This window comes from Seriola aureovittata, chromosome 6 (genome assembly GCF_021018895.1).
Source record: "Seriola aureovittata isolate HTS-2021-v1 ecotype China chromosome 6, ASM2101889v1, whole genome shotgun sequence".
Taxonomy (NCBI): domain Eukaryota; kingdom Metazoa; phylum Chordata; class Actinopteri; order Carangiformes; family Carangidae; genus Seriola; species Seriola aureovittata.
In genome coordinates, this window is record NC_079369.1 from 13694369 (window position 1) to 13708939 (window position 14571).

General features: G+C 38.1%; 1 protein-coding gene across 2 annotated transcripts; it reads right to left on the reverse strand.

Annotated features, from left to right (window-relative positions):
- Positions 1-20: 20 nt before the first annotated feature.
- prkacba (protein kinase, cAMP-dependent, catalytic, beta a) lies at positions 21-12982 on the reverse strand. Of its 2 annotated transcripts, none has more exons than XM_056378569.1 (10): positions 12636-12982; positions 9004-9065; positions 8527-8655; positions 7175-7273; positions 6751-6833; positions 6386-6512; positions 5942-6037; positions 3924-4046; positions 3523-3687; positions 21-3439 (listed from the first exon to the last, which is right to left on the reverse strand). In XM_056378569.1, exons 1-10 carry the CDS (start codon positions 12679-12681, stop codon positions 3314-3316), a joined length of 1056 nt encoding a protein of 351 aa, XP_056234544.1. In that variant the 5' UTR covers positions 12682-12982; the 3' UTR covers positions 21-3313. The 2 variants fall into 2 exon arrangements, with proteins under 2 accessions (XP_056234544.1, XP_056234543.1); XM_056378568.1 differs by lacking the exon at positions 12636-12982 and adding an exon at positions 10773-10977.
- Positions 12983-14571: the final 1589 nt, after the last annotated feature.

A 14571-nucleotide genomic window follows, 5' to 3' on the forward strand; every position in this document is an offset into this window, starting at 1 on the left:
ATTACATTGAATACAAACAATTTTTTTTTTAATAAAAAGAATTTATTATAGTGACATGTCCTTTGTTACATAAAATCTGCTACAGCAAAGTCTATTCCCCTTGCAAACACAAGTAAATATGGGTGGGAAAAACGTGTCAGCCTTCTAAATGATGTGCAAAATATCCCACAAACTAAATACAGACACATTTCAGATTATTGATCCCATACTGGCATGTGTGACTAGCTACGGAGAACTCAAACTGATTTCCTTCAATAAGGACTGTGAAGTGGCTCAGGGAGAAGTGCCATCATTTACATCAAATATGACAAACATTATTACACACATGGGGGGGATAAATGACACATAAGAAGAGCTATGGATTTCCTACACACTTTCTGGGAAGATTTACACACAGGCAGTTTGGACTGAAACATGCTGAATTCCCAGGTGTAGCTTTCAAACTTTGTCCAAATACAAATTGGCCATTGATTCTGCAATTACATTCTGTTCAACCTTTAAAATAGGAAATTAAAGTTGGATCCTCTTTAAAGTTGATTTTCTAAATGAAGAAATAACAAAAAACGAAAAAGAAAAAAAAGAAAAGTAAGAAAAAAATAAGTTAAAATAAAAGGATATAATTATAAATAGGCTTGAGAGGCATCAGTGCGTATTAACTGTGGTAAATATGTTTTTCTATAAATCTTTTATTCTTATAAGGGTAAATGAAAAAAAAGTACAAATAAATTATCCAATATATTCACTGTTTATAACACTTTTGTGATTAAAACATTTGGAGTCTCCTTATATACTGAGAACTATGCACGTTTAAACATTTAAAATGTTATTTCATTAGACATGTCTAAATATAAATAAAAATAGCATAAGAAACAGTTGTGCCTTTTGAAATGAAATAAGGGCTAAATAAAATGTCACATCATGTGATCAATCTATGAAAAAAAATTTAAATTCAGGCCATAAATAGAACATATGTACCTCAAAAAAAATTTTTTTTTAAAAGTGTTAATTCCCCTTTTCACATTTGGTTGTCTTAAGATTGTTGAACTTGATTAAATTGCATTTTTCCTCATCAACAAGGACTTGAGCACCATGTTAAATAATGATCAAAACGTCCGAAGACCTAAGAGACTTTCAATTGAAAGACTGTCAATAACGCATTATTGTTTCAAACAAAGTGTAAAATGTAAAACTTTGAATTCCCCACAACCCTGTGTCCAACCTGCAGAAATGAACTCAATCTCTGACCCCTCTGTGGACGGCAGAGTCAAACCTCCTTCTTAAAGAATCAAAGGATCACAAACAGAGCTTTTCTAACATCTGGAAGTTCAACAAGTGGACACCTTGGTCTTGTAGGTACCTTTGATAAACAGATTTTTTTTTTTAAATACGACAATCTGTCACACTGGTGAGGAGTTTGCAGAGGCAGGGAGTACATTTCAGCAGCATGGACAGTCAATGTGTCAGAATTAATGGGAAATGAATGGTGCCCAGTATAGAAAAAAACCCAGAAAAAAAGGAGACAAATTACATGTTGATTATATGTAGACAATAACTTAACAGGAGTGACTTACAGTGGAAAAAAAGTACTTCAAAAGTCAGACTCTTGATCTTATTCCCTTTTAAAATCTGAGACAAGACTACAGCATTTTTGTCCATTAACGTTCTCTAACTGACCTGACTCAGCCTGAGCAATTTTGCGAGGAAGAATGAGCAAATATTGCTCCATCACAGTGTGCAAATTTTTTTGAAAATGATGCTAAGAGACTACGAGTTATAACTGCAGTAGGTAGATGTTTCAACCAAGTAGGTGACCAAGATGAATGAATACTGCAAGGTTATGATATTTCCGTTTTTTGTTATTATTTTATAGTTAAAGTGTATTTCATGGTTTAGTTTTGTTTTAATTGGATTATGTAGAGGAATATGTCACCCAGATAAAAAGTACATATCTAATGTCCCAAGCTATCAAACTATTTAAATGTAACAACAACAAAAAAAAACAAAGAACAAAAAAGATGGGAACACTTTTAGGTCACTATTAGCTTGTTGTGACACTGCTGTACAAACATAACAAACATGCAAAAGTAAATATGAAAATAAAGCAAATATGGCAGTTACACAATGTCTTCCAAGTGCTCTGCTAAAGCACGATTAGCTGTTAAAAGCAAAATCGAAAAGCAACCCCAAATGGACAAAATATGTCCATGCGACCAACACTGCTTCGTTGCCACGATGACGTACCCACATGAAAATCTAACAACTGACCTTTCAACTATTGAAAAATGCCATGTCAATGTACTTCATATCTTTTTGGGCATACCAAAGACAGATGACCATACTCAAACTTCATCAGTTTCCATTCTTTTGAAACAGAGTTGTACCTGAAAAATATATCATTTCATTCCATTCATTTAATACCACACCTAGTCTGAGGTAAAAGGAAATGTCCTGTGACTGGATATGGATAAAACAATGCTACAACTGATCAACTAATACAGCACTGACAAGTTTCTGTTTCACAATAACACTTGTCACTGTTAATCAGTCTCTTCAAGAATCGAATGCCCGAGTGCTAAAACCTCAGAAACTTCAAGAAGTCATCAGTGTTTCTTTTCCTTCGCTGAACCACTTTCTTTGACTGAATTTTGGTCATGCTTTAACAAAACAATGTTCAAATCGTATGTATCATATATGTATATTTCTATATGCACAAATACACGGTTGTAGGTCTTAAGGACACCAGAATGATGAGTAATGGTTAATGTTAAAGTGTTCATGATTAATGAGTAATAAACTGAACCCTAAAACACACTCAGGCATGTAACAGATGACAGACAACTGGTAAAACTATGTGTTAAAAATTTGAACCAAGAATCTCTTCTATTTTCCCAAAGCTTATATCACAAAATGTGCAATACCAGCTAATACAATCAATCACTCTTTGTGCCACTTGAAAATTGGAGTAATATTGGTTTTCACGTTGTTTTTCAAATAATTATTTGAATTGAAATAAGGAGGAGGGACGATACTCAAAAAGTGGCAAACGTAGAAAACAAACGACAAAAGACAAAAGATGAGGAAGTGGTCTAGTATTTCTGTGTTGCAGCACAAGGGGTGTCTGCATAATGTGCCTGTGTATAGGTTAGTGCTAACTGCACGCAGGATCATGGCAAGAAGGACCTCATTCAGCCGTGTGGAATGAAGGAATGAGACGTTTGTTTTGAACATGTGACGGCCTCAGTTCCACCTTAACCCCCAGGAGAGTGCAAATATCCCAAAACACTTGAGCCCTGATGGGACTCTTGCCCACTCACTAGAACTCAGCAAACTCCTTTGCACACTTTTCTGTTTGTGAGACACGAATGTCCTCCTCTTCATAGTCGTCAAAGTTGCTTGTATCTCCTGGTCCTCTGCACTTCGGTAAGAAAGGGGCTTCAACCTAAAGATGCAGTATGCAAAATACATTTTTTGTGTCAGACAAAGGGGCTGCTTATTGTATACAACAACAAAATCGAGACCTACCTTTCTCTCGTAGACGGCAATCCAGTCTGTTGTGGAGAACCACTTGTGATTTTTTATGTCATTCACACCATTCTTCAGGTTTCCAAATCTCTTTGTCAGGTCTACCTGAAGCAGGTTTCTCAGCAAGTCCTTCAGGTCGGAGCTAAAGTGAGAGGGGAATCGTACCTACAAGATTGAAAAAAGAAACTCTAAATTATCAAAGAACAAATTGCTGAAAAATACTTGTGCTGCTTCACTTGATTTCTTTAATATGCTGGACTACAGTAAGTAAAGAGAAGTAAAGAACCACTGGAGATCCAGTGTTGAGTTGGTCCTTATGGCTGGAATTCAAGCTGAGAAATGGCCAAGCATTAACCTGGGAAAAATATTAACATTCCTTGCCCAAAGCTAACCCAGCGTACCTTGCCAGACACAATCTTTTCGTAGATCTGGATAGGCTGATCAGCAAAAAAGGGAGGATAACCAGCAGCCATCTCATAGATGAGAACTCCGAGTGCCCACCAGTCCACAGCTTTGTTGTAGCCCTGGAAGACAGGAATTATTTTAATTCTTTTTCTAAGGCTGTCTTCTCTTAAGCAGGAAAAACCTGGGTGACAATCGGCAATGACAGTCTGAAAGTCCTGGGACATACAGTCCAGACCATAAATATTTGGACAGTTACACATTCTCTATTTTTCACACTCCAATTTAAGACCTGAATCCAATTTAAAATAAAATAATGGATACTACATCAAAGTGCAAGATTCAGCTTTAATTTGAGTAGGTTTATTTCAACATAGAAAGAACTGTGTGGGAGATATAACTCTTTTAACACATAGTGCCCAAAGTTTAGGGGATCAAATTGATTTGGACATCATGTTTAATATTTTGTGCAAAATCTTTTGCAGTCACGGACTGTCAGAAGTATTCGACCCATAGACATCAGCAGAAGTATGCATCTTCCCTGGTGATGCTTTTCCAGGTCTTCACTGCAGCCACTTTCAGCCCTTGATTATTGTGGTGTCTCTCAGCTTTTAGCCTGGCCTGCATCAAGTGGAATGCAGCTCAGTCAGATTGAGATCAGGTGACTGACAGTCGAGGATATTCCACCACCACTCTGAAAAGCTTGTTTAGGAACATTGTCCTGCTGAATGATGAAATATCGTCCAATGAGTTTTGACGCATTAGGCTGAATCTGAGCACAGAATGCTCCTGTATACCTCTGTATTCATCCTGTTGCTTCCATCAGCTGTGAAATCATCAATAAATGCCAGTGTATCAGTTCTACTGGCAGTACTGGCAGCTACACATGCCCAGCCCATAAAAGAACCGCTACTGTTTTTGACAGATGAGGTGGGAGCTTTGAGTCATCAGATCATCTTTTTCTGTCCACACTTCCTCCTTTTCATCGTTTTCATAGTGGTTGATTTTTGTTTCATCAGTCTATAGAACTTTGTTCTTGCACTCTACCAGTTTCTCTTTATAGCGTTTGTGTTTCTGTTTTTGAGGCTTATCAGATGTCAGGTTGTGAAGTCCTCTCTTGATTGTTGACAAGGAAACATATATGCCTACATCCTGGGGGACAGTTTTGACTTGCTGTGCTGTGGTTTCCCAGACTTGTGCTCCTTGGTCTACCAGGTTGTTTATCTATTTCTCTTTATTTCCTGTGCGTAACTGCTTTTGAAAAAAGTACCCAACTGTTGATTTTCACAATCCAACTACCTTTGATGTCTCTCTGAAAGATGTTTGCTTTTTTTTTTTCATTATCTTCTTTACCTTTCTTTAGGTCATCTCTTTACTCCTCATACTGACAAGCAACTCTACCTCAACTCTCAATCAACTCTTGTCTAGTCTTCTCTTCATCAAACCTCCACATACTCAGTTAGACTGAAGTCAGGTGACTGACAGCCAGTCAAAGACAATCCACAGTAGGGTGTCCAGTGGCGTACTGGTTGAGGCGCATAGCACAAAACCACAACGTCCACAGTTTGACTCCTGGCTCGGGGGACCTTTGTTTCATGTCATATCTCTTTCTCTCTGCCATTGTTTCCCTCTCTCTAGAATGTCAATTGTCAAATAAAGGTAAAATGCCAAGAAAATATTTTCCACAGTCTGAGAACATAAACGTATAACTTGTCTTGTCAACTCATTGTTTGATTTGTCTGTATGTTTAGTATCATTGTCCTGCAGTGCTGTAATAAAACTGGGGTTACTCTGCATTTAAAGGGCTACGATTCTTATCACTTTTCTCCAAATGTGAATGCGAGGACACTTAAATCTGAAAGTCAGCAGTTACACCTCATTGTCATTGCTTCATTTGAAATCCAGTGAGTTGGACTACAAAGCCAAAACAATGAAAAACAAGTTTCTGTTCTAACACACTGGAACTGGACTGCAGCAAGATGGCTTGTATCAGCTATGTTCAGTATAAAGGGCTCACCTTGCTGAGGATGATCTCTGGAGCCAGGTACTCAGGAGTTCCACACAATGTCCAGGTCCTGCCTTTTACTCTTTTGGCAAAGCCAAAGTCTGTGACCTGAAGAAAGAACAATAGGAGATGTAAGTATGCAAGGAAAAAGTTAACATGTACTTCTTAACCATAGCTATTAAAAGCCTACATTTGGTTGGGTGTTTTTTTGTTTTTTTTTTACCTTTACTCTTTATTAGCAGGCTAAATGAGTCTGTTTACTTGTGCGTTTTTTCCAGAACTTCCCCTCTATATATTAAAATCAAGTAGGTCCTCACATTCACCCCTGTCTTCTCATAGCATCTGATGAGTGCTTCCTTCTTACTAAAGGAGTACAATGAATAGTTTATACAGAATTTGAAAGATACCTTTCAGTCTATTTACTTTTCTGTTATAAACTTTATATAGATAGTGTACCTGGATATACCCATGTTGATCTATGAGCAGGTTTTCAGGCTTCAGGTCTCTGTAGATGAGGTCTAAGGAGTGAAGGTACTCAAAGGTGAGTACTATCTGAGCTGCATAAAATCTTGCATGGTGTTCACTGAAAGAGGGAAACGTAGATAGGCATACATTGATGAAATACATGAACAAAAGCCCAAAAGCCTCCTTTCAGTGAAGGAGCAACCAACTTCCAACTTAAAATGATGTCGGTCTCAAGCTATTTCACCCATGGCGTTACCAGACCACCATAGTGAAAACTGATAATTCTTTGTCCAGCTATTTGTGGCTGACACAGCACTCCAGATAAACAATGAAATAGACTCCTATGTACCCCTTACCTGAACCTTCCAATACGTCTGAGGTGTGAGAACATCTCTCCGCCGGGCACATATTCCATCACCATGTAGAGGTTCGAGTTGTCCTGTTTAACAAAGCCAGACACCTTTCAGCAGGGTCATACCAACAGAATAAATGTGAACTAAAAAGTGCTCTTCAGGTTGAGAAATAAAACACCCCGAATCAGACTGAAAGATGGTACATTATGGGTGTGTCAACTCTGTAGAGTTTATATTTGTACATATATCTTTTATAAACCCTGGATGGCTGGTTATTTTGAGATGTGCTGAAGCAACTGTAGCACTGTTACAGGTGAATAATAACAGTGTGAGGTTAATGAGGTTGGTGTTTTCTTGGTGAAACATAAACACACTGGTAATGTGGTAACCATGTAGCTGGTTGTTAGAGGTGGGTGCCAGTGTTTACCTTGAAAGCGTACTCCAATCTGACGAGGAAGGGGAAGGAGACGGCCTGTAGTATTCTCTTTTCATTTAGTGTGTGTTCTATTTGCTTCAATTTCACCACCTGAAAGAAAAGGGCAGAAGTAAAGTACTAAGTGTATGTTAAGCATATTATGTCCTTGTGTGTGTGTGTGTGTGTGTGTGTGTGTGTGTGTGTGTGTGTGTGTGTGTGTGTGTGTGTGTGTGTTATAATTTCCAAAATACAACATAAAGCAAAGCCACAAGTACCCATAAGGTTTTCCTGATTCGGCATGCCCAACTGTTAATGCACAGAGAGAGTTTTTCCATGGTTTAGTCCATAGACAGATTTTTAATAGCATCATTTTCTACATATTGAAATTGTGTTTCTCCTGCTCTTTAGTCAGTTACTAGCTTCCATTCATTTCAGTAAGGTGTGAAAATCAGCCTGCAGAGACTTAAAACTTGCTCAAGATAGATAATCCAGAGTGAACATCATGTTCTGTTAGAACTGTTACTGGATGAAAGTACAACTAATCTGAAATGTCTGCCTGTCAGGTGCATTCATGAGATGGTGGAAAGCTCAAGACATACAAGATGTGAGGGTCATCTGAACAGCATCAGCAGAGCAAAGTGAGAGGACTAACACTGAGCAACCACAGAGAGGAAAGTAATCACACAGTCACTCAATTAACAACTTCATAGCAACACAATGATATAACACCTGGCCATTATATTCACAGTGATGACCTACCTACTGTATCTCAAGCAACTTTCAAGTCTCTGCAAGTTAATTTACATGTTTTAGTGAAATGACTACATGGAGAACAATGACTACCTAGAAAGCAGTAAAACTGTAAAATACTTGAGGAGGGAAATGGTCTAAAACTTGCAAAAACAGTGTATAATCCTTGAAGAGCTCAGCATGGAAAGTGGTAAGAAACAAAAAGAGGCTGTGTGAGCAGCAATACACTGTAAGAAGGAAAGTCTTTCAGCAGTGCAGCTGAAACAGAAAGACAGGTCGGATATTTCTTAAACCATCTGTGTGAATTTCAAGGGAAAAGACTACTGCTACATGATTGAAACACTGAGGACATATTAACCTCCTCCTACGTCTTTCACATCAGTATTTAAAGATCGAAACTCATCATGACGCGTCTCCGAGGTTTTCAGTGATAACATGCTGGCAGCGTGTGAGAGGAAGCGTTCCATTTCCTTTTATGAGATACACAGCATTTACTTTATGAAGTTACAGCATTTGTCAAGCATGCAAGAGTTTGCATTACACAGACTACCTTAATTTATAACACTGGTTCTTATGAAATGGGTAAACTGTTTTCTTTGAAAGTATACACTTACTTTTTGTTTGTCCAAGATCTTCATGGCGTAGAACTGGTTTGTTCCTTTATGTTTGACAAGCATAACTCGCCCGAATGAGCCAGTGCCCAAAGTCTTAAACCTATCAAAGTCATCCAGGCCAGTTGTGCTCTAAGGAAACACATTATCAGTGGAAGTGAGACAACAAACTGATGACTGAAATGCTTCAACTCTGTCTGTAATTTAGGTGTACATGGAGCTTTTATATATGCCACTAGTGTAACATTTTGTCTTCCTGTAGTTCAGAGTTAAAACACAGAGCAGAGTAAATACCTCTTACAAACAATTATGCAATCTTCTAGCATTAAAGTCAACAAGATTTGAGCTAAAGGAAGTGGCTAGACGCTGCGCTATCATACAATTCATCTAATCATTTTTCAACATAAGAACAGTTGAGCCCTGAGTATTAAGAGAAATAAAAAGTTTTTATTCTATAAAGCACTAAAGAGAACAACGTACCTGTGGTGGACACTCCCATTTTCTTAAAAAATCTTCTTTGGCTTTAGCTAAGAACTCTTTCACTGCAAGAACAACAGAGAAGTGTAATAAGAACAATTAGCATTTGGCAATTAGCATCAAACAAGGTCAGGTTACATATTCAGGGAAGTAACAAACTAGGGCTGTTAACGCGTTCAGGAAACTAAACAAAGGCAGTTCAAAGGTTCAGGGGAACAAATGCACTACAAGGTCAGGCAAATGTCACGCACTGTGACAGCAGGACTAAACTTGATAAAACGGCAAAAAATGCCTCCTAAACAAAACTCAAAACCACACACCTAAGCAGGAAGTTTTAATTAATAAAGTGATGCAAAGAGCTCTTGTGAACTTTACAGAACTGGCCAATTCAAGCTCAAGCTATTCTGCATCTCTTTCAGAGTAGGTGGGAGTAAAGGGGAGGCAGTAATAATAGGCAGAGAGAAAAGACAAAATGCAAAACATAACTTGGACTACAGTGCAGGCATTAGAAACACAGTGCATTATGAAAGTCACAGCAGACATGAGATGTCCAAAGTCACAGAGTCATTGCAGGTGTCTAATGTCTAGTTGGTAGTACATTTTGGTATAATGTTACTGATTTAAATGCATACCTAGCATTGATGGACTGCTGTATATGTGAAATTTGTATGTTAACTGGCTAGGTTGTTTAACCTTGTAATATTTAGATACAATAGTACAAGCCTGGTAGGCCTGAGCTGCAGAATAAACATTCTCTCTGTGATTTAGGACGGCTCATGGAAAAATGAGCATACCAAAAGTCTCTACAGTTCACCAAGGGTTTGCAGGAACATTCACCCACATGGATGGAAATGATGGAGAAGAGAAAGAGAGGAAGAAACATTTATGAAGAGCTAAAAACAAGAACATTTGAGATTCAAGTGGATTAAACGCAACACACAACAAAATGACACTGAAGAAAACAACATAAGACACCCTACCTATACCGCTATACTTATACCCTTATAGGATTATTTTGGTTTGAAGACTTTATTTAAAACCAATAATCAAGGGTATTTATAAACTGTTGTTCATCAAAACATATTTTTGTTTCTTCTTTACAATTATGCAACAAATGGATAATTCTCTTAATAGGGGTTTGGTTCTGTACAGTAGCTAATGTTCACTATAGAGACTTAACGCTCTCTTTTTCTTACCAGTACTGGAGAAGGCTTTTCCTATCCTACTCTGAATACAGTATTGTCAAACTACAATCATCTGTCACAAAGAAGATAAAACAACAGTGATTGGAAAAGACATTGTAAAAAGCACATATAAAAACACATTTCATACTTGCAAAACAGTAGACAAAAATGACAGGACAGCGATATTAAAATGATGTAAGCAACTGAAGCGCCACAAATGGCCTGCACTAAAAAGTGCTATGCCTAAGCTGCTTTTACTTATGTCTAATAGCTGTGTGAAAATACAGCAATTGTGAACCTGATGAGGAAGGTAAAAAGAAACACTAAAAATAAAGGTCATGAAACTCGGCTGCTGCTTGCGGTTTTAAAACCTGACATGAAAAAAATACATCAAATTTAAAAATATATCACCCACAATAAAAGACCCGCACAATTTAGAATAATAGGCATCTTGGTTTGTTTTTTAAATTCTCCAAGTAAATTAGTTTTCCTGCAAATAAGAACTACAAATACAAGCCAAGACTCATCCCGCTCAGAGCTACAAATGGTGGCAGACACATTTCAAGTGTAAAAGCAAACTGCACTTACTCAATTTATCCCACATGATGGTGAACTCAGAGATATGAGGTATGTCACTCTCTTGTCCTCTCTGCTCTGGGCTACTCTTGCGACATTTTTGAAATAAACGGCTGGCGAAGGATTGCTCCTTTCCCTGAGCCATTTTGAGACAAATTTCTTGATGTGTGTGTGAAAAGGCTCCAAGACAAAGCAACCGTTTTCAGACTGAAGTGAAATGAGTGACACCAGCTTCCTGTATGCAGCCAAGTGCACTGCAATGCTTGGCTAACCACATAAAGTTAAGCTTCCTGTTGAAGTACTCTGCTTCAGTATCAGTGGCCAACTGTATGTCTACTTGTTATGAGCAGTCTCAATTGAAAGCAGTTATTGCTCTCCTATGCAAATAGTGATGTTGTTTTGAAAAAGGTATACAAAGTTGGCAAAGCACAGAAAAGGGCCAGCCTCTTAAAAGTTATGTCAAAAACACTGCACAGCTGTGCTGCATTCAGAGTGCAGACAAGGGAACTGCAGGCCTGTAACACCCACTGACTAACTGAGAGAGAAGTTATCTCCAGGTTATCGTGCTCTCTGGTGGTAAAGTTTAACAATGCAGTTCTTCAAAGAGCTTTCCCCTATGCTTAAAGTCACCCTCACAAAACTGACTCTTATGCTGCACACTACTGTTTTTTAAATGCTAGTGTACTATTAATTTGGATTTGTTTTGGAGTTGCACTTGGTATGGGCCACTGTGGCTAACAACATTAAATACCTAAAATGCAAACAAAAATCTAAATGACATCAACATTGTGTTAACAAGTCTCTGTAGCGTGTTGTTTGCATCATAGTGTTGTTGTACACAACCTCCCTGTAGACACTACAGGTGGCTCGTGTCACAGGTCTAAGAGACTGTATGGACTACTGCCAATCAGAAAGCAGGTCAAGATCAGTGCTCTTCAGACAGACCAATAGCCATGGTACAGTTTAGTGGATTAGCTTGGTCTATACTGTCAAAGGCACACTAAACACAACAGAGTGCCCTCTGGCTACTGCTTTCAAGTGATTAAGCACTTGAGATTGCAAAATTGCTGGTCAACAGGTGCAACGTTACTAAGAGAGGAGCTACCTTTCCTTAATGTTATAGCATCAACACTAGAGGTTAAAGCCGCTGTAAGAAAGCAGTGATCAAGGCACAACATGTTGATTTACAGTAAACTTGTTGACAGCTGACTTGACACATCAGTGTTAACCTGGTCTGATAGAAACTGTTGCTAGCCAATTTGCAGGCCTTGTTTGGAAAACAACCAGTGGTTTATTACAACCACTAGCCTTGTTCAGCCACATCAAGCATCCTTTTTGTGAACTTATCTTAAACGTTATCAAGTACCTGTTGTTAACAATACTCAGGCCTTGTACTGCAGCTTTAGTAGAAACTAATGTTTGTTGCTGTTATCTGGCTCCAGGCAGCTGATATTAGCTTTTTAAAAATTAAACATAGAGCCTTGATAACTTCAGCTCAACGTTACAGCGTGAGACTACCATTAAGAGAGTCAAGGTTCTTTCTTTGAATTCACTGCTGTGGTAAACAGGATGGTGAGGACCACACTGCCATTTTGCTCATGTCATTTTCAATGATTAGCTGGCTGCATCATCTGAGGCATTGTTTCCAAGTGAGATAAGCAAACATAAATCATTAGGAAGGAGCTAACACACCTTGTAAACTGCCCTATCAAAGATGGTTCTTCTCTGCAGCGCATATTACTGTACTGTCTGCTAGCACTGGACAACAACTGCTAAAGGCTGCTCTCCACTGACTTTATAATAAGCAATCGCACGCTGTACAACGGCTAACGATAGATGGCTGACGGGCTAGCTGGATGGTTTTCAGGTGCTTACCGCTTTCTTGCTCATTGCCTTTCTTGGCAGTTGCTGTGTTTCCCATCGTAGGAAGACAGGGCGATGCACAGCTGGCTAGGAGCGATGATGGTGGCGGTAGGCTAACAGGGTCCAACGTTAGCTAGCTAACAAATTTCAGCTTGTGCTAGCTGGTTGGCTAACAACAACATTAATGTCTTCTCTTTGAGGACAGAAACTCGACGTGCTCTGCTAACCGCCTTGTTGGTCTTTATTTACAATGTCCTTTGTCGTTCAAGTATGCCTCCGCTGGAATGAAAACATGATCCAGACTTTTCACCTCTGCCTGCTGTCGTTTTGTGCTGCGTTCACGTCATATGAGAATACCCGTAGAAACGACGTGTGAAATGCTGCGTTCATGTACTGGTCGGACCTTTTTATATACAGTCTATGAATGGGATATGTTATATATTTACACATTATATTTATTAGGTTACCTTTGTTAAATTGTTAGAAGTTTCACACTGTGACTCTTATTATTATTATTATTATTATTGTAATTATTATTGTTGTTTGTTATTGTTATTATTTTTTTTTTTTAATTTTGTTTATCCACTAACAACTAACAAAGTGGTGTGGAGCTTTGAAGCATCATCACGTAGGCTCTTTTATATACAGTCTATGCTTAAGCCTATGAAAATTTTTCTTCTTTAATATAACAGATCAAACACTGCATTGTCAACCACAATGGACATGTCTAGTCATAAGAACTCTGATCCCAGAATGAGGTGCTGAAAATCCCATTTGTATGTTAGCGTGAATCGTGTTTTTCAAGCAGAGGGTCTCTATAGCCTATTTCCCAAGAGATATAAATGCAGCCTTTTGGCAGAATGCTTAAAAAAAACATCTTTGCGGACTGTGATGCTATCCTTTAAAGTCAAATAGGCTGGGAGACAGTGTAGGCCTACACACTTTTGTAGGCTGATTTGAAGTGATAAAAATAAGTGAGAGGTGAGGTGTGTTGAGAGCCATTAACAATCAATTCATAGGGAACTTTTCATTACTGTAGTTTCAGTTGGAGAAAAATGTACGGGGTATGTTCTCATTTCAATCGAGTGACCAAAGGTCCGCAGCAAGTCACTAACTTAAAATGCAACCAAACAACAAAAGATCTAATTCTTAATATTGTCTTTTTGAGAATTAATTGTGGTTTAAGTATTAAACATCTGTAAGCCTGTAGGGTGATATTGGCTCACAGTATAAAATGTCAAAAGTAAGTCAAGTCTTAAAATTCCTATGACAAAAAAAAAAAAAAAAACTTAGCGAAATCAATTTGTTTACTAATGTGTTAGAGGATACATTGTTCAGCGCATCCATGGAGCCAGCCCACCATCTATGCCTACTATTTGTGGTAGCCTTTGGGTATTACTTTTTTCTTCCAATGAACTGCTTTCCTGTGAAACAAGTTGCATTTGTTGGTACGAAATGGGCCTAAAGCTTAAGTCGTAGTTTTATCTTATAGTTTTACCTCAGCCAACCAACCTAGCTTCAAAAGCTTATGTTAGGTGGTCGTAGGTCGTGATGCCGAGTCACTTCAAACTTATCTTTGCGGTGAATAAATGACTTAGAAGAGTGGAAACAAATCTGGAAGACAATTAACTGATATCTGTATGGGTAACAAAAAAATTACAATTATTATTTCATCTTGTATTCAAGTGAAGATAACTGAAGTAAAGAAATGTCAAGAAACAAATTTAAACCAAGGCTTTGAACTGGTTTAAAGCCTTGGTTTCAGTTACTAAGAGCCTGACAGAAAACTTTAGACTTATTGAAAACTTTACGCGTCACATAGATGGGCATAAACTGATATTTGGGTCAATATAATAGGTGTAGGAAAGCAAGCGTATTTGACACATTTTGAGGAAGATATCCAGGTTATTGCAGTGATTACTACTGTAGGAACTGATAATTGAACGTT